This window comes from Scyliorhinus canicula, chromosome 23 (assembly GCF_902713615.1).
Source record: "Scyliorhinus canicula chromosome 23, sScyCan1.1, whole genome shotgun sequence".
Lineage (NCBI taxonomy): Eukaryota > Metazoa > Chordata > Chondrichthyes > Carcharhiniformes > Scyliorhinidae > Scyliorhinus > Scyliorhinus canicula.
In genome coordinates, this window is record NC_052168.1 from 11,285,660 (window position 1) to 11,310,867 (window position 25,208).

Genomic DNA, 25,208 nt, shown 5'->3' on the forward strand with positions numbered 1-25,208 from the left:
CACCGAATCAAGCCCACACCGCCACCCCATCCCCAAACCCAGTAAAGCCCACCTAACCTTTTTTTGAACACCAAGGGCAATTTAGCGTGGCCAATCCACCTAATCTGCACATCTTTGGACTGTGGGAGGAAACCGGAGCACCCGTGGAAAAAACCCACAGACACGGGGAGAACGTGCAGACTCCGCACAGATAGTAATTCACCCAACCAGAGATTAGGCTTATTGTATGCCGATTACCATTCCCCCCCCCCCCCCCCACCTTTTTGTGCCTTGGAAGAAAGGTGCAAGGGAGTAAAAAGCCATGAGGGGAGGAGGGGAGGAGGGGAGGAGGGGAGGAGGAGGAGGAGGAGGAGGAGGAGGAGGAGGAGGAGGGGGAGGGGGGAGAGAGGAGAGAAAGAAAAGAGATAATGCAGTATTTTCAGTCAACTGTGTTTGTGCCGCCCCCAGTTCATACCTGCTGTAAAACAGCCTCCTGTGGGAAACTGAACTCCTTCAGGTCATTCTCATCATCATCACTCGAGGAGTGCAGGTTCCGCATGTTTACCTGAGCCACAAATGTCAAACATTGCTTCTTGTAAAACAAATATAGCAAGGCTTTCAGCACAATATCAAAACACCTCCTAATAATATTAGCTTATTAGATAGCCCATCAGGCTATGACTCACAGCATTGGGCTTCCAAAGGCAGGGAATGCCTGAAGCAAATGCCAAAGTCAGAGCGAAGGACACTCGAACCACGGGAAGCAACGAGAAGGAAATGCTGACAACATTGGAGGAGTCCGCTGTCGGTCCCCTCCCTCAACTTTCCTCAGGCCTGCTGCCGGAAGAGCAGCTGGAACACCTTCCTCATCAAACTAGTGGGCAGTCTCTGGATACCCACTTGGCACCTGCAGCCCGCTGGCTCTAGTGCTGATCGTGTCTGAGCTCTAATTTCAGCTGCGCTTCAGGTGCAATGCTCTCTCTATTTCAGTCCTGAAAACAGGTCAAAGCTAATCTCTATGCATTTTATATCAGCCTATAATTTACTTTTGGCCAACAGGAACTCTAAAAGTAGAATTGGGTAGAGTTCCTGCTCTTGGATGCAATCCAGTGATCTAGCTGGAAGGTGCACATCTGCGCACACAATTAGGCTTGCCTGCAATTCTCCCCGTGGGACACTTGTCTGGCTTCACACATTAACAGGGGGTGTGAGGTAGTGGAGGATCGCCAGTGCCTCCGGCACTCTGTTCCAGCAAGCTGGCACGGTGGGAAGAAAGCTGGCAACACTTGTGGGACATTAAGGCACCTCGAGGGAAGCTGAAACACAAGATGATCCTCAGGCAATTGTGGCTGCAATGCTTGGACGCTGGCCCGTGGCTCCCAGTCACAATGTAAACTTACCAAGTCAACCGTGTTTTTCTTGTTCATTTCAGAGAGTGATCCCAGGACAAACTTGTCCCACCGTTCCCTTTCTTCGTCCGGTAGTTCTGAAACAAAGGCAAACGTCAATTATGCACGTTCTGCACACCGTTAGCTGTCACAACAATCTTCAGGGTCAGGGCAACACACACACAGTTTAACTTCTCTTTGAGACACCTCTCTTTTAAGAAACTCATCACCCATTCATAAGCCTTTTTTGTTCACGATCTGCAAGTTGGTCACCCTTTGAATGAAGGAAATTCATCCCTAAATGTCCTCCTTGCTCCCGATGGCGTTCTTGCGTAACCTGATATTTAACCTCCTGATCACCATGAGCAATTTGCACCTTCTGTCAGTTTCCAAGATTGCTACCATCCAAAATGCCAGCTTCAGCCACATGGACCGACATTCAATGCTCAAATATGCAGCTAGTGGTCTTGCCATCCATCAGGAACACTACCTGACATCTCCAGCAAATCGGACAGTTTTTTAGGAATTGGGAAGACAATGGGAATAGTTTTCTACACTGATAAATCCTTACTTTATAATTAAAGCAGCCAATTCCATTCCAATCCCCCAGAACAGCTGAGATAAGATATTTTTGAACAGAGCCGATCCGAATTCACCTCGGCAAATCACAGTCTGATATTAATGGCAAGTCTTTATCTTTTACATTCTTCTGGCTAAGTAACAAATTACCTTTGATCATCTGTGCTATCGAAGTGTGGTTAGGACCATTTTCCGAATTCTGTGCCATCGCATTTGCTATCCTCGTTAAATGACCCATGTAGCCTTTCCGCTTGCCACCTTCTGACCTAAATGATAAAAAGCAACACTGAAGTAAGCCACACTCAAGTCATGAACACTTATAGATTTGTGGAATTTTACAGCACAGGAGGCCATTCGGCACATCATGTCCAGGCCGGTCAACAAAGATATGACTACAAAAGTCCCATTTTCCATTGCTTGGCCAGTAGCCCTGAAGGCTATGGCAGCACAAGCAAATATCTAAGCACTTCTTAAATGTGGCGAGTGTTTGTGACTCAACCACCAGTGAATGCCAGACTCCCACCACCTCAACTCCCCTCTTAGCCTTCTACCTCTTACCTCAAATCTATGTTCCTTAGTTATTGGCCCCTCTACTATTGGAAAAAGTGCCTTCCTCACCACCCTTGTATTAAGCAACAAAAATTCTCAATTCCTCCCATGACAAACAAGCAAGGCACTGGTGGAGAGTCAAACCAGACAGAGTAAGAAGTCCCAGTTCCATCTGTACTGAGGTAGCTGATCGCAGCATGGCCAGTAGCTGGAGTACCCCAATTGCTCTCACCACCCCTGGACTATGGAAGAGTAAAGTAGCATAAGACTCCACTCGATCTCTGTCACAATGCCCTTAAAGGACAGGATGATCCGGAGTACACGGTTTGAAAGGGCAGGGGCAGGTCCCCTCCCATACTATATGATTGAACGGAGAGAGACTGCAGGGAAATAATGACAGAATCCGGAATGGACAGACGGATTGTGGAAATTCAGACTGGAGCTGCCTTTCCATCTGTCGCAGGACTCAAAATAACAGTCACTGTTTTCAGATTCACCCAATGAAACAGGGACCCAAACGGTCTTTTCTAGATCTGCTTCGGTTAAGTGCGATTCCATCTGCACACTGTGGGGGGACTGAATGTAATGGATAATGTTTCTCAGAGCGTCTATTTTTAGCTTTCCTCACAAAACAGGTGTAAAAGCAATTAATTACATCTTTCATCGGAGAATTAGCATCTTCACTCCTGGTTACTTGATTTAACATATTTAGAAACAAGTCACTAAATATCTCTCCTCCAGCAGACGACGACCCCCCCCCCCCCCCCCCCCCCCCCCCCCAACCTACTTGTTCAGTCAGGGAGAGAGATTATATACTCCTTTAGATAAAGCACTCACTCCAAGGGCTCGCCATAGGTAGACAACTGAGAGGGCGAGTAGGTTTGAGTGTCCAGTAATGGATGACTTTCCTGGTCAAGGCTCCTCCAAACACCTGAACTAAGGAGGGTGAAGGGAGCTGGCTAGGCACCCCGCATGCGGCTCAGAATAACACCTACAGCGTTGCCATCGATCGCTGTTCTGGCTGAGGTACAGCAGTGTTCCTGAAGGTAAATGTGTGACAGAGGCAAGAGAGAGTGCGGCAAGCACAATGGTTAGCACTGCTCCCTCAACGCCAGGGACCCGGGTTCGATTCCAGCCTTCAGTGATTGCCTGTGTGACATTTGCATGTTCTCCCCATGTCTGTTTGGGTTTCCTCCCACAGTTCAAAGGTGTGTGGATTGGCCATGATCAATGCACGGGGTTACAGGGGTAGGGTCTAGGTAGAGTGCACTTTCGGAGGGCCGGTGCAGACTCGATGGGCCGAATGGCTTCCTTCTGCACTACAGTATAAGGATTCAATGGAAGCTTCGTCTTGAGCCAAGATATCCTCAGGCAATTACTGGTCGAGGAAGGTAATCCCATGCTGATCCTCGCATATTCATTCACATTTTTGCTTTATTTTCATCGCCACAGCTTGCACACCCATTCCATTTTCCTGAATACTTACTGCACTTTTTCATTTTCTTCCCAGGCCGACACCACTCGATGCAGCAACCTGCACTTCTGGAACAGCTGATAGGAACAAGAACACAAGAACATTTCAGGTCCCACATGTGTGCCAACAATACCCCAGCATTGTTCCACCACTATATCTCACAAGCCCTCTGATGCTTCTGTGTTGTCAGCCTATTTGCCCAACAACCAGTCCAGCACGAGCTGCAATTCATTCAAATTAAATTTTGGGCAGACCGCATCCATCGCCTCTGATGTGTTAGACGTATTCGATGCTGTGGTATGAAGAGGCAAAAGTTCTGCTCCTTTTTCATCAAACCACTTTTATTTGTTCCAACTGACTCTGCACAGAACTCTGCACATCACCTGATCCAGAGGCCACTTGAAGCCCCTTTACATATCAGTGTCAATCATTGAACACTTAACATAAATGAGACAACTAATTGTAATGTCTCTTAACCCACTACTTAACATGATGGGCCCGCCATGAAAACAGTTCCTTACCATCAGTTCCATCCCTCTCCCTGGCCACCATCTCAGGTTGAACCAAAGTATCGCAACCTCAGCAACCTCACCGCCACAGCTTCACTTTCACCTTCATAACACCAGCTGTCTCAGCCCCTGCCTTAGCCCACCTGCTACTGAAAACTTTTCCCTGGCTTCCAGACTTTCCTGGACCAGAAACGCCTCAATATTAAAATCATCCCATATATCACAATTCCTCCACGGCCTCATTACTCCCCACCTCTGCACCAACAGCCCCAAATCCTACAAATACACCGCATTCCTCTGACTCTAGCCTCATACCTGCAGCACACCGACCGCAACGGTTCACCTCGGGGGGGCAATACCGGGTGGGCGATAAAAGCTGGCCTTGCCACCAATAGCCACATCCCAAATGAACGAACCAGAAAGAAAATTGTGCAAAAGGCCGATTCACTTGCACATCCTAGTTTTGTGCTCTATTTATATGCCGTCCTAGGTTAGTTAAACTGATAACTCAAAAAAAAACATTTTACATTGGGGCTTTTTACAGGCAGCACGAAAAGGAAGCTTTCATCCCATTCAGCCCAAGTTGGATTTGAATACAAGCCGTAGATGGAATGCCTGTGTCGACCCCACGGGGTCAGGTTCCCTTAATACATCCTTAAAAAAAGAAAGCGGGTTTACTAACGTGTTTGATGAGTGGATTCTCTCGGATGGACTCGGTGCTGTTTTCGGTGTGATTTTCCACATTGGTTTCAGTGCAATCTTCTGCGGGAGGGTTTGCCAGTGCCGTGCTAATACACAGCTCCACTTGCAAGTGGAGGAAGTTATTCCATACATACTTGAAGTAGAGATCCTGGTGAAACAGATCCATTAAAAAGTTAGCGCGGAATGATCAGGAAGCACTTGGAGACAACAGACCAGTCAATCTTTGGACAACATCGCGACCACGATCAGCTGCTATTACACGAGGGGGCAAAAAGATTTACAACAAAACATACGCACAGCATGCACCCCACCCCCCCCAACATCTTTCTCCTGTTACTCGAGATATGATCGATGTTCCTTTTCTCATTCTTGCGAAGACAATGCCTTTTTTGTTGGGAAGTGGTCCCACAGCCACTAGCAGCCATTCTTCTCAAACGAGTCTAGGCAGACTATTCCGATACGGAGCACGTTAAGGCTGACCCCAGACCGGGGATCACAGATGCTGTTTTCCTATGGGGATCGATGAGTCGCGCCAAGGACTCTGGTTGTCCTCCTCCGTCCCCTGCCCAAAGTCTAGAGACCAACTATAATAAACCAAGTGCAGGCCAGTTAACATTAATTTGCAAAACAGGCTGGGAATCAACATGATGCCTTCCTCTACACGTGGCTCAAGTGTTTGGCCAATACCCTTACCTAGTAAGCTGTTAGGGGAGCTCCACTATATGGTGTCTGTAACAAACAAGTTTACAGAAACCGGCACATTAAGAATTAGGAATAGGCCACTCAGCCCCTCGAGCTTGCTCCCCCATTCAATAAGATCATGGCTGATCAGATTATAACTCCACATTCCCGTCGATCCACCATATCATTTTCAGCCCATTGCTCATTAAGAATCTGTCTAGCTCTATCTTAAAGATATTCAAAGACTCTGCTTCCACTGCCCTTTGAGGAAGAGTTTCAAAGGCTCATGGCCTCAGAAGAAAATTCTCCTCGTCTGTCTTCAATGGGCGACCACTTATTTTTAAACAGTGACCCCGAGTTCTAAATTCTCCCACAAGAGGAAACATTCTTTCCACATCTACCTTGTCAAGACTACTCAGGATCTTATACTCTTCATTCAAGTCACCTCTCACTCTGCTAAACTCCAGCAGATACAAGCCTATTCTGTCCAATCTTTCCTCATAAAAAAGCCACCCAATCCAGGTATTAATCTAGTAAACCTTTTCCGAACTGCTTCCAATGCATTTACGTCCTTCCTTAAATACGGAGACCAATAATGTACACAGTACTACATCTGTGGTCTCACCAATGCCCTGTGTAACTGAAGCACAACCTCCCTACTTTTGTATTCAATGCCCCTCGTGATAAACAATAACATTCTATTAGCTTGCCCAATTACTTGCTGTACCTGCATACTAACCTTTTGCAATTCATGCACAAGGACACCTAGATCCCTCTATCTCAGAGCTCTGCAATCATTTAAACAATATGCTTCTTTTTCATTCTTCCTGCCAAAATGGACAATTTCACATTTGTCCACGTTATACCCCATTTGCAGATCTTTGTCCACTCACCACACCTATTTCCCTTTGTAACCGCCTTATGTCCTCTTCACAACTTACTTTCCTATCTATCTTTGTGTCACTTTTTTCTGTTACTGGCTGATCTTCTATCCGTGCCAATATGGTATCCCTTACGCCATGAGCTTTTATTTTCCGCAATTACCTTTGGTGTGGCACCTATTCAAAAGCCTTCTGAAAATCTAAGTTCAGTACATCTACCAGCTCCCCTTTATCCACAACACATTACTTCTTCAAAGAACTTCAATAAGTTGGTTAAACATAATTTCCCTTTCACAAAACCATGTTGACTCCACCTTGAATTTTTCCAAGTACCCTGCTATAACGTCTTTAATAATAACTTCTAACATTTTCCCTCCCGACAGATGTTAAGCTAACACACCTGTAGTTTGCTGTCTCCCTCCCTTTTTGAATTGGCTGATCAGTTATTACAAATTAAAGAGCATAATTGACTCATTGAGTCTGTGTTGGTTCTTAGTCCCAGTCCCCAGCTTGTTTCCCTACAGGTATTTAGTCACCTCTTTTTTTCTTTTTAAAAAAAAAGTTAACACCGGTTTTATTCATGCCACCCTTTCAGGCAGTGCAGCCAATTTTCCTGATTCCAGGGCTGTCTGGTCAGCTGGTAGCCTGCACAGTACACTCTTTGCATGAGTCAGAATCAATAGGGATTAGGTTGTGGGCAGCACGGTAGCATAGTGGTTAGTACTATGGCTTCACAGTACCAGGATTCCATGTCCGATTCCTGCCTTAGGTCACTGTCTGTGCAGAGTCTGCACGTTCTCCCAGTGTCTGCGAGGGTTTCCTCCGGGCGCTCCAGTTTCCTCCCACAAGTCCCGAAAGACGTGCTGTTAGGTGAATTGGGCATTCTGAATTCTTCCTCTGTGCACCCGAACAGGTGCGGAGTGTGGCGACTGGGGACATTTCACAGTAACTTCATTGCAGTGTTAATGTCAGCCTACTTGTGACAATAAAGGTTATTATTAAACCCATTTTATCTCCTTCCTTGCTAGGTACAGGGCAGCCCCCCACCATCCTCAAACTCACCAGAAGAACGTCCAGTGTGTTTAACGCCATCAACTCCTGATTTACTTCGCTGTTGTTCACTTGCAAGACGCTAGTGACGAGCTTGACCACGTGAACCCGAGTGTTCCCCAGTGGCGGGTCGAGGGTGCCCCAGGTAGTCACCATTTTACTCTTCTACAGGAAGGGGAAACAAACAAAATGAAAACTGGAGGGGTAACAGGCAACATCTCAAAATGCAACATACGACGTGCGTCAGCATCAACTGTAGATAACTTTTGAGTCCCGCAACGATTACGAGATGCTGGTTAGTGAAACCCTCGGATTGGGATGCAAGCGAGAAGCAAGAGTAGGTGCTCTGGCTCCCAAACCTGCTTGCCTTTCAATAAAAGCGTGGCGGAGTTTTCACATCATCTCCACTTTCCTTGCCCCATCCGCTCAACGTGTACCAATCTATCAATGTTGAATATGCCAATTGAAATTCTCCAAGCAGAGGGCTGCAGCTCTAGTCAAAAGATTCACACACCAAGGGAATCTCCTCGTTTCGATACTGTGTAACTGGCTGAACCCTTTAATTTGTTTCCAGCCTATAATTCACTCCCAGTGATCCATTATTTTTAAGGTAGAGACTGTCTGAAACCCGTACCAGCCTCCCCGGACAGGCGGCGGAATGTGGCGACTAGGGGCTTTTCACAGTACCTTCATTGAAGCCTACTCGTGACAATAAGCGACTTTATCTTTTTTATCTTCATCTTAAATCTTAATCTGTAACCCATTGTCATGGATATAAAGAGAGTTGAGAAGTCCCATCGGATCTGAAATGTTGGACGTGTGTTTTCGCGATCGAGTGCTGAATGCCTTGCTGTGCTACTCCAACATTTGAATGAAGCTTTTCCACAATCCAGTTTTATTTTGAAGCAGACACGTCAGTAAAATCTCATACATGTTTTCCAAACCATTTTTTAAAAATTTACTCTTTCGGGGGATGTGGGCGTCACTGGCAAAACCCATCTGGTTCACCGATGTCCTTTAGGGAAGGAAATCTGCCATCCTTACCCGATCTGACCTGCATGTGACTTTAGGCCCACAGCAGTGTGCCCTCTGAAATGGCCCCGTAAGCCACACAGTTCAAGGGCAATTAAGGGTGGACAACAGGATAGGTTTTGACAACGATCACCGATAGTTAAGTGTGGTCACCATTACTAGCTTTCGGTTTGAGATTTAATATTTCACCAGTTTCTATGGTGGGGTTCGAATCCTCTTTGCCCGGGGTATCAGCCTGGGTCTCTGGATTACTAGTCAAGTTACATTACACTTGACCTGTGCCTCCGCATCCCCAACCTCTGCAGGTAATAAAAGGAGCTGTGTGTCAGACTTGCCTTTGGTGGGTCAAGGAGGAGCTGGTGGAAATCCCGCAGTCTTAATTTGATGGCGAGTAGCGTTCCTGCGCTGACTTGGCTACACGCATGGTCCATTCCAGGGGGGCAGAGATCCAGCTGGCCGTCAAGGTTACAGAAAAGTCCACCCATGCCACCCAGGTCAGTCCTGCCCAAAATGAAAAAACAAAATCTAGGTGAACAAGCAGCATCATTAGCGGTGACAATTTACCAAGCAGCAGTCTTGGTTGAGTTTTCAAAAACTGTCAAACCGAGAATGCAAATGAAACCCCGAGAGGACCGAACTTAGTTTTCAGATAATCGTTAAGAGGCAGGATTGAAATCTGTTTGGGCAACTGGGTGACCACTCACCCGGTTTTGAACCAAACCCAGTGGTTACGCTGCCCAGACATGGCAATTCTGCTCCGTGGTCGGTACCAGTTAATTTTCAACGGCTAATAAATCTGGGATTGTTAGATTTTTGCTCACCGGGAGCTTTAAGGGATATGGCATGAAGGCAGGTCAACAGGATGCAGATCAGCTGTGATCTCAATGAATGTCAGGGTAGGCCAGAGGGGTCGATATAGGGGTTAATAAGAGAAAGTTGTTCAAATTTGTGATCTTACGCAAAATATTTCGACCACATTGCAAGGCAAGGCAGGATGCCCTGCAAAGACGTCGAAGACTTCCTGTAAATCCATAGTCATGCAGACCAAGTGGTCCAACATCTGATTTCGAATCTCGGTGTTGGGCGGCACGGTGGCGCAGTGGGTTAGCACTGCTGCCTCTCGGCGCCGAGGACCCGGGTTCGATCCCGGCCCGGGGTCACTGTCCGTGTGGAGTTTGCACATTCTCCCAGTGTCTCAGTGGGTCTCACCCCCACAACCCAAAAAAAGTTGCCCAAGCCAATGTTGGTGGTGTAAACGGTTTCTATTCTCCACCCAGTTTAGGGAAAGGAGAATCAAACAAACCTCTTCCGCCTGACTGCATAAGCGCACAGAAAAAATAAACACAACAAAAAATTCTGCTGCGGTCAAACCCTGTAACTTTGTGCTTAAGGGCATCTTTAGGTCAATGATTTAGCACGCTGTATTTTTGCATATAATGCAATTTGCTGCCTAGTAAGAGCCTGGAGGCAGTTAAGATGCTGGCTTCAGAGCGGCAAGTCACCGTTTTTCCACTCACTTACCGGGGCCTGCGCGTTTCCAACAGCGTCAGCAGTACCTGGATCCCGTTAACAATCACTGACTCATCCTTCTCGGCCTCAAACATGTTGTTAAGAAGTTGCTCGATGGTCTCCTGCCTGGCAGTGGATCAGACGGAGATTGTGATCAGAAAACAAGCATCCTTGGCTATAAAACCAGTTGTAGCCGGAGAAATCTGCATCAAATTGTTGCTACGTCCTCAAGCACCCAATTCTCAATCTCAATAGGTGGCACGCCAAGGGTAGTGAAACCATGGGACTCATTCAGCAAACAGCAATTGATGCTAGATCAAATGGCCATTTTAAAAGGAAGACTGATAAGATTTTGTTGGCTAAAGGCATCAGAGGACATGGGGGAAAAGGCAGGTAAATGTTCCTTTTTCTCTTTCTCCCCCTTTTCTTTCTCAAGATGTGGGCATCGCTGCCTGGGCCAGCATTTATTGTCCAAACCCGAGTTGCCCTTGAACCGGGTTGCTTGCTAGACAATTTCGGAGGGCAGTCATGAGTCAGCCACATTGCTGTGGGTCACATGCAGATCAGGCCAAGGACGACAAATTTTCTTCCCTAAAGGACGTGAATGAACCAGATGGGCATATACAACAATCATTAAGCAAATTTAAATTCCATTCGCTGCCGTGGTGGGATTTGAACTCATGTTCCCAGAGTGATAGCCCAGACCCCTGGCTTACTAGTCCAGTCACATTACCACTATACCACAATCTCCCCCTGAAGGGCAGCATGGTAGCACTGTTGCTGCACAGCTCCAGGGTCCCAGGTTTGATTCCCGGCTTGGGTCATTGTCGGTGCGGAGTCTGCACATTCTCCCCTTGTCTGTGAGAGTTTCCTCTGGGTGCTCCGGTTTCCTCCCACAGTCTAAAGATGTGCAGGTTAGGTCGATTGGTCATGATAAATTGCCCTTAAGTGTCAAGAATGGTTAGGTGGGGTTACAGGGTCGAATGGCCTTCTTCGGCACTGTAAATTCTATGATAAGTTATATGGGCTCAAGTGCCTAAACGGCCAAGTGACTAAACTTGAGGGGGCAGAGATCAGGCAGAGAGGAGAGAGAGAGCAGAGGCGAGCATGGAGAGAGCAGAGAGAGAGCAGAGAGAGAGCAGAGAGAGAGCAGAGAGAGAGCAGAGAGAGAGCAGAGAGAGAGCAGAGAGAGAGCAGAGAGAGAGCAGAGAGAGAGCAGAGAGAGAGCAGAGAGAGAGCAGAGAGAGAGCAGAGAGGCGAGCAGAGGCGAGAAGAGGAGAGCAGAGGCGAGCAGAGGAGCGAAGAGGAGAGAAGAGGAGAGCAGAGGAGAGCAGAGGAGAGCAGAGGAGAGCAGAGGAGAGCAGAGGAGAGCAGAGGAGAGCAGAGGAGAGCAGAGGAGAGCAGAGGAGAGCAGAGGAGAGCAGAGGAGAGCGAGAGAGCAGAGGAGAGCAGAGGTGAGCAGAGAGAGAGGAGAGAAAGAGGAGAGGAGAGGAGAGGAGAGGAGAGGAGAGAGAGCAGAGGCGAACAGAGGAGAGGAGAGGAGAGCAGAGGAGAGCAGTGGAGAGGAAGAGCAGAGGAGAGGAAGAGCAGAGGAGAGGAAGAGCAGAGGAGAGGAAGAGCAGAGCAGAGGAAGAGCAGAGCAGAGGAGAGGAAGAGCAGAGCAAAGGAGAGGAAGAGCAGAGCAGAGGAGAGGAAGAGCAGAGCAGAGGAGAGGAAGAGCAGAGCAGAGGAGAGGAAGAGCAGAGCAGAGCAGACGAAGAGCAGAGGAGAGTAGAGGCGAGCAGAGCAGAGGAGAGGCGAGCAGAGCAGAGGAGAGGCGAGCAGAGCAGAGGAGAGGCGAGCAGAGGAGAGGAGAGGCGAGCAGAGCAGAGGAGAGGCGAGCAGAGGAGAGGAGAGGCGAGCAGAGAGAATAATGATTCAGGAGGTTAAACCTGTTGCCGGGTGCAGCAGTGAGCCAGCCAGAGCAGAAATGTCTCCGGTTAAATTTTTAGTCTTTGCAGACTGCTGGCACTGATGCTGGGACTTGAACATGAAGATTAAACACTTAGCTAAGCAGTAGGCAATTGCAGGCGCCAGCGGAACTGTAGCTCGGCACTGCATCACCATCGGGGCAGCACGGTGGCGCACTGGCCACTGTCGTGTGGAGTTTGCACATTCACCCTGTGTATGCGTGGGTCTCACTCCCACAACCCAAAAAGATGTGCAGGGTAGGTGGATTGGCCACGCTAAACTGCCCTTTAAAAAAAGCACAGCATCACCACATTCGGGAGGTGGAGGTGACACTGCTAATTACCCCGATTTCTGACATTTCAAATTCAGCCATCCTTACTTTGGAATTCCGACAAGCACGAGACAGAAATTCTCGAGGAGAAAAATCAAATACCACGTCCACAAATTGAAAAGAAAGAAATCAACGAAACTTACTTCTCCAGAGTGGCCAGCAACTGGTCAGGCTCGGGACTGTCCTGAATCTGAATCATCTGTTCTCTGCTGAGCCGGATTATGTCGCAGAGAGACTGAGATGCATTCGAATGTTGCTAAAATGGAGGAAAGTGGGAGGGGAGATAAAGATATTAGGACCTTAAATTTATTATCTGTTACTGTCGGCGAGGGTCACATTGATGCGCCACCCTGTGGCCCCCGAGGGCTTCCCAAATAGCTTCGCAACCAAAGGACTAATTCTGAAGTGAGGTCACTGCTGTCAAGTGCAGTCACCAATTTGCACACAAGGCCAATGAATGGCCCAGCTAATTATTATTACTTTTTAAAATTGAAATGAAAATGAAAATCGCTTATTGTCACAAGTAGGCTTCAAATGAAGTTACTGTGAAAAGCCCCTAGTCGCCACATTCCAGTGCCTGTTCGGGGAGGCTGGTACGGGAATTGAACCCGCGCTGCTGGCCTTCCGTGGTCTGCTTTCAAAGCCAGTGGTTTAGCCCGGTGCTAAACCATTGTCTGACGAATATGGGATAAATTCCGAGCCAGGACAATGGGAGAATTGCCTGCCCTCCCTCCCCCTCCCGACAGTACAATGCGATCTCTCAACACTCAGCAGAAGAGGCAGTTACGGCTTTGGGGCTTCAATTGAACATCTAATCCAACAGATGGCACACCTCTGACAGTGCAACATTTCCCCAGCACTATGCTGAAGTGTCAGCCTAGATTTATGTACTCAAATCTGCAGTTGGCCTTGAGCATGAGGCTTTCTAATTCAGCGGTAAGACAACCGCCAATTCAGACATACAATCCTACATTGTTCAGGGGGACTGCTCTAGTGGGTACTGGACCCCTGGTGTTCAAATTAATCAGGAGGTACAATTTATAGTAATTGCACTACCTAGCAACACCAAGGGGCAAATTTCAGAATACAGATTTGAGAAGCATGCTGCGCTCAAGAGGCCTCTAGATTAGCCGTCTTGATTCTCCGAGGTCAGGCCTCTGGCCTCAGAACAAAGCACCCATGTCCCACACCCATTTTTACCCAGACAGCCCCTCCAACTTCATTAACCTGGAAACTCTGAGCAAGAGGCAGAGCTGGCTAGAACCAAGAGGTAAATCCGCAGAGAACCGTGACCGAGGTGTCTGGTGCGTGAGATCGCACCTCAGCTCTCAAAGGAGATGTGTGAAACTGCTACCATGAAGGGAATCATTCCAGACAGATGACTAATGGGCGACACAGTAGCACAGTGGTTAGCACTGTTGCTGCACAGCGGCAGGGTCCCGCGTTCGATTCCCGCTTGAGTCACTATCTGTGCGGAGTCTGCACGTTCTCCCCGTGGGTTTCCTCCGGGTGCTCCAGTTTCCACAAATCCCGAATTGGACATTTTGAATTCTCCCTCAGTGCATCCGAACAGCCGCCGGAGTGTGGCGACTAAGTGCGTTTCACAGTAACTTCATTGCAGTGTTAATGTAAGCCTACTTGTGACAATAATAGATTATAATGCACCAATATGTTAGTGGGTCACTAAAACCAGTGTAAAAAAACCTTTTCCCCACATTTTTCACGATAAACATGTCTCCAGATAAAGCCGGTTCAATAAGAACACAGGAACAGGCCCTTCGGCCCTCCAAGCCTGCGCCGACCATGCTGCCCATCTAAACTAAAATCTTCTACACTTCCGGGGTCCATATCCCTCTATTCCCATCCTATTCATGTATTTGTCAAGATGCCCCTTAAACATCACTATTGTCCCTGCTTCCACCACCTCCTCTGGCAGCGAGTTCAAGGCACTCATACCCTCCGTGTAAAAAACTTGCCTCGTACATCTCCTCTAAACCTTGCCTCTTGCACCTTAAACCTATGCCCCGAGTAATTGACCCCTCTACCCTGGGGGAAAGCCTCTGACTATCCACTCGGTCTATGCCCCTCATAATTTTGTAGACCTCTATCAGGTCACCCCTCAACCTCCTTCATTCCAGTAAGAACAAACCAAGTTTATTCAACTTCTCCTCATAGCTAATGCCCTCCATATCAGGCAACATCCTGGTAAATCTCTTCTGCACACACTCGAAAGCCTCCACATCCTTCTGGTAGTGTGGCGACCAGAATTGAACACTGTACTCCTAGTGTGGCCTAAGGTTCTATACAGCTGCAACATGACTTGCCAATTTCCATACTCCATGCCCAGGCCAATGAAGGCATGCCGTATGCCTTCTTGACTACTTTCTCCACCTGTGTTGCCCCTTTCAGTGACCTGTGGGCCTGGACACCAAGATCTCTCTGACTGTCAATACTCTTGAGGGTTCTACCATTCACTGTATATTCCCTACCTGTATTAGACCTTCCAAAACACATTACCTTAGACCTTCCAAAATGCATTACCTAGACCGTCCAAAATGCATTACCTAGACCTTCCAAAATACAATACTTAATTGTTGGTCTGTGTTGGGTTATTTGAATTCAGGTGAAAGAAAATCATTTGCATTTATCAAACGCCTTTCATGACTTCAGAGCGTTTGAAAGCGCTGATGAACAATTGTGAAAGTGTAGCCACTGTTGTAGCGTTGGAAACATGGGGGCTAACTTTCACAAAGCAAGATCCCACAGACAGCAATGTGATAATAGCCAGATAATTGGCTGAGTGACATTGATTATGGGATAAATATTAGCCATGGCTCACGAGTTCCAACATCTAGGCTGACACTCCAGTGCAGTACTGCTCTCAGAGGTGACATCTTTCAGGTGAGATACAATTCAATGCCCCTTCTGCCCTCTCGGGTGGAAATAACAGATCCCATGACAATACTTTGAAACCAGAAGCTAGGTGGGGTTGGAAAAGGCCCATTAGGGGTTTCATGGTTAATAGTCAGTGATTCCTGTAAAAAAAGGCCAGCTTAAGAGTGGCTTAGACATCAAGGCAGGGCTGCCCAAATGTTGACTTCTGAGTTACGGCGGAGACTTGAGAGTTTAAATTCCTGCTCCCAGTAATCTGCACGAGTCTCAGGATGCTGATGACAATAGATTTTTAGTGTTCAATGAAGCACTATCAGCTGCTCTTTCCAGGCAGGCCAAACCAGTAGTTATGAAACAGATCGTGCAGAATCGAATCAGGGCCTTATGTGTCGAACAACCCTTACCCTGCTCAATCATTAACCAGCTTTTCGTCTATCAGAGCCTCAGGACACCTTTGGGTGTCTGCAAAATGTAGCCTTTTAAGTGGCAAGTTCATCATTCTCAATGCAAGGTGATTATTACCATGTGTGCAGAGTTCCAATAAGGCTACTGGAAATAAATTAGTGGGACAGCATAGCATGGTACCGATTTAAATAACACCAACCAGACGGCGGTGGCGGTTAGCACTGCTGCCTCACAGCTTCAGGGACTCGGGTTCAATTCTGCCCTTGGGTGACTGTCTGCGTGGGGTTTTCATTTTCCCCCCGTGTCTGCGTGGGTTTCCTCCGGGTGCTCCGGTTTCCTCCCGCAGTCCAAAGGTGTGCAGGTTAGGTGGGGTTACGGGGATAGCAGAGTGGGCCTGGGTATGGTGCACTTTCAGAGGGTCGGTGCAGACTCGATGGGATAAATGGCCCCCTTCTGCACTGCAGGGATTCTATGAGCCACAACTTGGGTTCAGCGACACACTTGTTCTGACTTGGCAATAGTAAACACAGGAGATAATGCAGTACACACTCAGTGCACTGCCTGCTGTCAAAGAGGGAAAAAAGCAGCTGGAATTCTTGCGATTACACATTGCTCACCCTGCCATTGTCACTCCTCAAAATCAAATAGTCTGGGCTCAGACTGAAGAGTAGCCTTCTGGGCTATGTAAAGGAAGGATGGCAGGTTTGCTGAACTACACACAGGCAGAAATCATGCCTTCGGCAGAGGAGGAAAGGTGGTTGGAAAAAAAGAGAGAATCTGAAACTCAGAGCGAAGCTGATCACCACTCCAAAGAACGGGCGCCTGTTCTTTCCCCTTCCTTCACCGTTTGAAGGCATTCAATACCTGCTGTGCTCCAAATCAAACAGCAATCTGTCGTCAGTAAGCTTCGATATTATTCAATCCTGAAAGACATCTTAGTGGAGTCCACCCACGCTCTGATTTGGCATCAATACATATGCACACTTGCAAGATGAACAGTAATCCTGACAAAACAGCCCAACCCATAACAGCCCAGCAATTAAACATGGGCTTTCTTGCCGTTTTTACCAATTGAGCACTGGAGAGGTGCCCATTTGACAGCTGAGAACTTTAGCTGCAGAAAATTCTGCAGAAATGTTTTAATTAAACAGGGATCCTGACTTTTAAGTAAGGGTTCTTAATGTTGCTGCAAACCACCCAGATCTACTACTACAGGTAAATGTGACGGGTAAGTTTTTGAATCTATTCCTTTAAAGACTTCCACATCTGTGCGCAATGGTGTCATCAGCACTGGTTGCTTGGTATACCTTTGGGAATTGCTAGTCATATTTTTATCCTCGCCTTTTCTGATTTGCATGGTCAGTTTATCGTTGGATTTTTAAGGGGGAAAAAAAGTGGAGATATTCAGTTTTCATTCGGAATAATGCAGCCCAGTTAAAAATAGAAAGTCATGTCCACAGAACTGTATGAGATAGAACCAAGTGTGCTTTCCTTTAAACTCAGGTGAAACCCAATCTTTTGAGATGGGCAGCACTTTTGATCTAGATGATGAATTCCCAGTCGGACAGGAAGCTATTATTTCTAAAATGCCGGGCATTCCATCACAGACAGCATTCTTCAAAGATATTAATGACATAATGGACTCCGCAGTAAAACGGCTGTGTGTAAGTCAGCAGAATGATAACACGAGCCAAGTCAATTGAAGGAATTAGCTGGTCAGCTTATTCCGCATTTCCTGCCTTTTACTGGCCGCTTGCACTTACATCCTCATCTTTCGAACGGTGGATCATCTCGATGAGTCTCTGGATGATTTTCTCCTCATTCAGCCACTGTTGGAACACAGAAGAGGTTAGCGGAGAAGAAGAGCGAGTCAGGCTCCTGGTACGGGACGAGTACCAGACATCCCAAAGTGGAGAAATGAGAACAGAAAACGCAACAAGTCTGGGCAACATCTGTGGGGAGAAGTGCAGAGCGAACGTTTTGAGTCTGTTTGACTCTTCTTCAGAGCTAAAGAGAGGAAGACATCTGATGGACTGTTGAGAGAGGATGGAACAATATAGGACAGGGCTAGGTGGGAGCTAGAAGAAAGATCTGTGCCCATAACATTGTTGTCATATCTCTCACAGCTCGCCCCTATCCCTGATCTATATTGCTCTACTCCCTCTAAACAGTATCAAATGCATCCCATTTCTTCCTCTTTTCCACATACGGGATCAAAACGTTAACTCGATTTCTCTCTCTCCACAGTTTTCCCACCTTTTTCAGTTTTTATTTCAGATCCCAGCATCCACAGTATTTTACTATGGAGAAATATGTCACAGAACACTGGATTCACACCCATACATTATTCACATCAGCTCCGGGTCAGAGAATCAGACACCGCACTTTGACCCATCGTTCCTACGCCAGCTCTTTGAAAAAGACATCGAATGAATGCTCTTCCCCCACGACAGTGCACTTTCTCCTCTTAATCAGACGCCTTTTTGAAAGCCACTCTTGAATCTGCTTCCACCACGCCTTTCTCAGATTGCAAACCACATCGTCTCTCGAGAAATAGAAAGAGTGAGCATACCTGGGCCGATCTATGCTTGATTTTAATTAATTCAACTTTATTTCTCAATTAGACGACTTAAGCGGGATGCGCATTTATCCGAACTGCAATATAACACTGAACTGGCAGAAATTTTTAACACATTTGCGGACAAATTAGTACATTTAACCAATTCCATTACTTCATCCACCCATGCCACTCCATTCTTTCCTGTCAACGTGATTCTACACTTTCTTTTAAATGGTTTTTTATTACAAACATGTATCAAAACAGGTTACAGCAAACAAACGCCCCGGAAAACATGCTTCCCAACAATCATCTATACATTCACCGGCAGCACGGTAGCATTGTGGATAGCACAATCGCTTCACAGCTCCAGGGTCCCAGGTTCGATTCCGGCTTGGGTCACTGTCTGTGCGGAGTCTGCACTTCCTCCCCGTGTGTGCGTGGGTTTCCACCGGGTGCTGCGGTTTCCTCCCACAGTCCAAAGATGTGCAGGTTAGGTAGATTGGCCATGATAAATTGCCCTTAGTGTCCAAAATTGCCCTTAGTGTTGGGTGGTGTTACTGGGTTATGGGGATAGGGTGGAGGTGTTAACCTTGGGTAGGGTGCTCTTTCCAGGAGCCGGTGCAGACTCGATGGGCCGAATGGTCTCCTTCTGCACTGTAAATTCTATGATCAATCTGTACAGATTTTTCCCCTTTTTCACCCCTCTCCCCATGACGAAAAGCCCCTCAAACACGATCATAAACATCCCACACCTTTCCTCAAACCCCCCTGAAGAACCCCTTAACTTTTACTTTATTTTCTCTAATCGTAGGAAGTCGTACAGGTCACCCAACCAGGCTGCTACCTCGGTGGCGATGCCGACCACCACTACAGCAAAGTTCGCCGCCGTGCAATCAGAGGTGACGGCCAACACATCCTCCTCTCCACGAGCTCCTGCTTCTCTGAGACCCCAAATATCGCCACCAAAGGGTCCGGGTCCATCTCCTCCTCCACTTTCCTGGCTAAGACCGCAAACAGTCCCGCCCAGAATCTTCCCAATTTTTCGCAACCCCAAAACATTTGCGCGTGACTCACTGGCCCCCCCCCCCCACACCTCTCACACTCATCTGCTGCCCCTTGAAAGAACCCACTCATTCTCGCACGAGTCATATGCACCCTGTGCACCACCTTAAACTATCAGACTCATCCTTGCACGAGGAGGTCCGGTTTACCTCATTCCTCATTCCATGCTTCCCAATTGATCTCCCCTCCCAACTCTGCTTCCCATTTGCGATTCTATACTTTCCATTACATTCCTCACGTGCTTGATCTGGAAGTTGCATTTAATGATAAAATGCACCAGGCTACATAGTCTCCCTTGAAATTAAATCTGTACAACTCTTTCATATTACAGGTGTCTCTCAGTCCCCTCTGTACATTAACTCAGATCTCTCAGCCCCTCTTTCAGAGAGATCATTTTTGATTCATTGATTTCTTGGCACAAAGTATTTAAAAATTATGCTGCATTCCAGAAATGGAGAGGAATACCAAGGGCACTTACATTCAGCACGTCCTGCCTCAGTTGGGGCTGCTCCACGCATGTGAGAAGCCGGAGTAGGAGGTCCATAATGGCTGAGGTTCCTATGTGTTTCAACAACAAGCTCACAAAATCGTCCTTCTTTCGTAGGAAATCCACTATCTGCAAAAGAAAAGCAAACTTGCGAGAAATCGGATTTAAATGGCACCTAGCACGTGCGGCATCATTTTAGTTGGGGCTGTAACTTAAGTTTGTTCAACTTTATCGCAAGTAGGGCAGGACGGTGGCTCAGTGGTTAGCACTGCTGCCTCACGGCACCGAGGTCCTAGATTTGATCCCAGCTATGGGTCACTGCCCTGTGTGGAGTTTGCACATTCTTCCCATGTTTGCGTGGGTTTCGCCCCCACAACCCAAAATTTATTTTTTTTAAACTTTATCACAAGTAAAATCCAGTTTCTCGCTCTCTCCCACTTCCAATTTTTCAGTATTTTGGTCAAATTTGAGTTTTTTTTACTGCATTGCAACTGGAGCTTACACTTCTTCTGCAGTCAATGCTGGTGTTAGCCCTTACATCTCAATGAATGCTGTGGTGGAAAACTGTGTGTTAAGCATTCTGGTAAAGCCCCATTCTGGCATGACAGTCTCCCAATGCATTTGCGGCAGAGGAGGGCATTGGTGCACAATTCACTGGTCTTTGTTTTTTATATGCCCGCTTCCCGACCAGGGCGAGATGTGGATTTCTGCTCAACTCTCCCAATGCTCTTCCAGCCAGCCTCCAGCGGCCACAGTCATCAGCGACTGTCTGCCACCTTCATATCCCACCTGCTTATGTCCTTGGGACTGGATGTCCAAAAGGTTGCAAACCCAGTGGCTAGTTCACTCTAAATAAGGGCTTTGGGTATACGACTGTCTTCTATCCAATGAACGTGGCTCAGCCAGCAGACGCCTTTGGCTTAGCAATGAGTGTATGCTGGTGGAATCAGCATGCTCCAGGACCTCAGAGTTGGCAACTTTACCCCGTTAAGAGTATCTGAAGACAGCAAAAGGTGGAAACTGCTCAGTCTTTTCTCCTGTCCATCATACGTTGCCACGGTCGCACCGCTGAAGAGGAGTTCATGGAGGACGCAGGCATGGTAGACTTGCAGTTTGGTAACCTCAGTCAGGTTGCTGTTGTTACACATTCACTTACTGAGCTTGGACATAATAGCTACAGCTTTTGCGACGTGTGTTGATTTCAGCATCAAATGACAGATTGCTGGTGACTGTAGAGCAGAGACATGAGAAGCTATCAACAACTTCCAGAGTCAGTGCCGATGGCGATACTGCAACACAACATTTGCCTTCCTGATGTTGGTGGCCAAACCAAACTCTTGGAAAGTCTGTCTATTTGCTGCTGATGGTTTTCTGCAGTATAGAATCCTACTGCGGCCGAGTCATCAGAGCAACTCTCTGAACAGGACTTGGCACATCTTTGTCCTGGATCTCAGGTGAGCAAGGCTGATCAGCTTTCCGTACATTCTGCTGTGTAAATTCACAATCTCTGTAGATGACCTGAAGGCCTTTGGCAGCAGAAAAGAGAAGAATATGCGAAAGCATGTTGGCACCAGAACAACCCTGTTTGACTCTATTGAAGATCTCAAATGGTAGGCACAGAGGCTTGGAGGGCCGAAGGGCCGATTCCTGTGCTGTATTGTTCTTTGGTTCCATGTTGTTCTGTCATAGGTGACCTTACCCACCATGTTGACATGGAAAGAGACCACATTGAGCAGTTTCGGTGGGCAGCCAATTTTCTCCAGCATCTTAAATAGACCACCTCTGTTCACATGGTTGAATGCTTTGTTGAGATTGACGAAGGCATATATAATGGTCCCCATTGTTCCCGGCATTTCTTGCAGCTGCTGAACTGAGAAGATCAAGTCAATTGCAGATCTTTCAGTTCTGAAACCACACTGGGATTTGGAATAGATGCGTTCAGCTAGGATCTGCCATTTGACGAGGGCAGAAAGAGCAAATACTATTCCCACAGTGCTCAGCAGGGAGATGCCACGATACTTATTGCAATTATTGTGGTTGCTCTCGTTCTTGTACAGGGTCGAAAGTTTTGCATCATGCGTACCTTGGGGCACTGCCTCCTGCCTCTAGCAGAGGCAGAGACCTTTGTGCAGAAGCTACAGTAGTGCCGGTTTCCTGTGCCCGATGAGTTCACGGAGTATATCATCTGCACCTGGAGCCTACCCCATGGCAAGTGACTCAATAACATGGCTAAGCTCCTCCTTTGTGGGTTCGACATCCAGCTCTGCAGGCAGGTTAATGATGGTGTCTAGAGCTTCCTCAATGACAATGTTCTGCTTGGAGTATAACTCAAAGCAGCATCCCACCCATCTTGCAACTTTTCTTTGCAGTTGATGACCTCCCCTGCTTTTGCTTTCAATGCTGTGGCTTTCTTTGCTAATGGACATGCTGCCTTGTTTGATCCCTTTATACATTTCTTCAAAATTTTCTTTTGCAGTCAATAAAGAACAAAATTGGACCCAACAGGGATCGAGAGGTTACAATTGTCCAAAACAATAAAATTATGCTGATGGCACAGTGGTTGGTGTGGCACGGGGGCACAATGGTTGGGGCAGCACTGCTGCCTCAGCACCAGGGACCCGGGTTCAATTCCGGCCTTGGGTCACTGTCTGTGCGAAGTCTGCGCGTTCTCCCCATGCCTGCGTGTTTTTCCTCCGGGTGCTCCGGTTTCCTCCCACAGTCCAAAGATGTGTAGGTTACGTGGATTGGACATGCTAAATTGCCCCTTAGTGTGCAAAAACTTCGATGGGGTTAGGGAATGGGCGGTGGGGTGGGCCTCGGTAGGGTGCTCCTTCATAGGGTCAGTGCAGACTCGATTGGCCAAATGGCTTCCTTCTGCTCTGTAGGGATTGTAGGATTGTATTGTTTTACAGACACATAATTGTTCTCATTGAACTGTTCAAACTAGTTGTAACGATCTACAAAAGGTTCAATGAAACATTGTAAAATCTGTAGCAAGCTAAAAATCTCGCAAAATGAGAAAGGAGTTGAAATGGCAAAGTCTACATTTTATACATGTCTTCTGATGTTTATTTCATGAAACCCAGAGTCTCTAATTAGAAGCACTACAGTGCGTTGCTGCAGCAGTGTGTTGACACGCAGCTTATAGGCACAGGGCACTCCTCAGGAAACACAAAAATAAACAACGACAGTAACTGTTTTCCTTCACATCTTGGCTGGAACTGGCTGCATCGGTATTACCCTGTCAATTCAGGTTAAAGACATGTTCATCCAATCAGAGAACAAGAAATAATAGCACTGCCCACATTGGCACCAACGGTAACTGTTCGTGGTGAAGTAATATTTAACCAGAAAACGCCCGGCGCTGCTTGCTGCCAGGGCTAAACCCTGCACGGGTGCAAAAACCAGTAAGCAAACACAAGTCAGCACAACTTAAATGCTGCTTTCCTGATTCTTAATTTGGATGAGCTAGCAGAAAAGATTTGTGGTGCAATAGTAATTTTATTGCAACAGTATTTCTTTAAATCCCCCACCCCATGTCATCCATCTCTCCCATGCCATATTAATCATATTCCTTTCATCCCTCTCGTATCCTCCCCAGGCCACCTCATACCACCGATGCATTGCATCACCCTCCCGCGCCTCCCACCCCTTACACAAGGAGCCCCCCCCGCCCCCTCCTCCAACCCCCCACACACACGTCACCCCTCCTCTTACCGAATGCTTCATGTCTGGCGATGCCGTTTTGTAAAGCTCTGCACACAGAGGGTGCCAGTTGGTTGATTAATTAGTTTGAAACTTTATTGCGGCATTCGGACACCAAGTTGCACCTGGGCAACACCGCCAAACCCCCCCCACACACCACCAACTCCTAATTTCCAACTTACGTAGTCTCCTTAAAATCTTCAGCTGTGCTACCACCGCACGCCACTGTAAAATGAAGGAGCTGGACTCTGTGTGCACTGTTCATGATTTTAATCAGGCATTGTGGGTGGGATACGGAATTGTATATTCATATATGTTAGACAAAGAACGAACGAGAATTATCTCTAATACCGTGGCTGGTTTAATAATCACATGGGGGAAAAAACAGCTTGCTGTCAATAGTTAATAAAAGTTGGTCACTTGAGGCAGCCAGGATAAGACCTTCAGGAGAGAGGAAGCAAGAAGAGGGGCTAAAAGAAATGTTAATGGGCTTTCGGCGCGAACCTGCTTTGCTCCCCGACATCCTCACTGATATTCCCTCCCCTGGATGCTAAAGGCAATAATGCACCGCCTCCGGCCAAGACAGTGGGTAGACAACCTACTCCATACTTCTACCGATCAATCTGGCAACTCAATCCACACAGCTTTCCTTTCTGTAGCCTCACCAGAGCCTACATCAATAATTTTAACGTGTGGCGGCACCTCCCTTTTTGATGTTAGTTGTTCTAATCAAGAGCAAGGAGTGCATTCTATTTAAGGCACTCAGTGTTAACAATTATAGGTCAGGGATCACAGATTTAGATGTATTTATATTTTGCCTCAATGTCTCAGTCACAACTTCAGTTGAGGTTCTGGGAGCATGACCTTTTTGCAATTTCTTCTATCTTCCATTCTTTGGGCAGCTTGGCCAAACGAGGCACTGTTTGGTTTATGGCCTCCTGTCTGTTAGTAACTTTTGTCGAGACTAAATACATTTAACACAGGATTTTTAGTCAGCAGACTTGCATCTCATCAGTCTGGAAGGGAGCTTAATCCAGATCTCAGCGTCTGCCTGCTTCCCCAGAAATTCCCTCTCCTGCAGGAGACGTCAGAAGGAAACGGTCCATATAACACCCTTTAAATGGGTTCAAATTACACGGCTCTTTCCACCGTTCCAATCCTCTGGCGCTGACCATCAACCCTCCATTTCCTTTGTTGCCTGCACTAGAAATCGCACATGCCCTTTCACATCGCCCCATGTGCTTCCAAATCTGTAGAGTCATAGAGTTTTTGCAGCACAGAAAGAGGCCCTTTGGACCATTGTATCTGCATTGGCCATCAAACGCCCATCTACTCTAATCTCATTTTCCAGCACTTGGCCAGTAGCCTTATATGGGATGGCATTTCATGTGCTCATTTCAACACTTCCATTGTTGCCAGGATTCCCCACTTCAACCACCCTTTCAGGCAGAGATTCCAGATTCCAACCATCCTCTGGGTGGAA

The 25,208-nt window shown here is 47.2% G+C and overlaps 1 protein-coding gene across 2 annotated transcripts in view; it reads right to left on the bottom strand.

Moving 5' to 3' along the window:
* The window catches only part of LOC119956549 (serine/threonine-protein phosphatase 6 regulatory subunit 3-like), a 107,623-nt gene that overhangs the window by 34,949 nt on the left and 47,466 nt on the right, over positions 1-25,208 (bottom strand). For both annotated transcript variants that reach the window (XM_038783849.1, XM_038783848.1), the window contains exons 4-14: positions 20,012-20,149; positions 17,675-17,740; positions 12,758-12,870; positions 10,346-10,459; positions 9,160-9,325; positions 7,805-7,957; positions 5,161-5,328; positions 3,982-4,046; positions 2,097-2,212; positions 1,380-1,465; positions 455-544 (exon numbers count right to left, since the gene is read on the bottom strand). In XM_038783849.1, the coding sequence (XP_038639777.1) occupies positions 455-544; positions 1,380-1,465; positions 2,097-2,212; positions 3,982-4,046; positions 5,161-5,328; positions 7,805-7,957; positions 9,160-9,325; positions 10,346-10,459; positions 12,758-12,870; positions 17,675-17,740; positions 20,012-20,149 (1,275 nt within the window). The remainder of the gene's footprint in view (positions 1-454; positions 545-1,379; positions 1,466-2,096; positions 2,213-3,981; positions 4,047-5,160; positions 5,329-7,804; positions 7,958-9,159; positions 9,326-10,345; positions 10,460-12,757; positions 12,871-17,674; positions 17,741-20,011; positions 20,150-25,208) is intronic.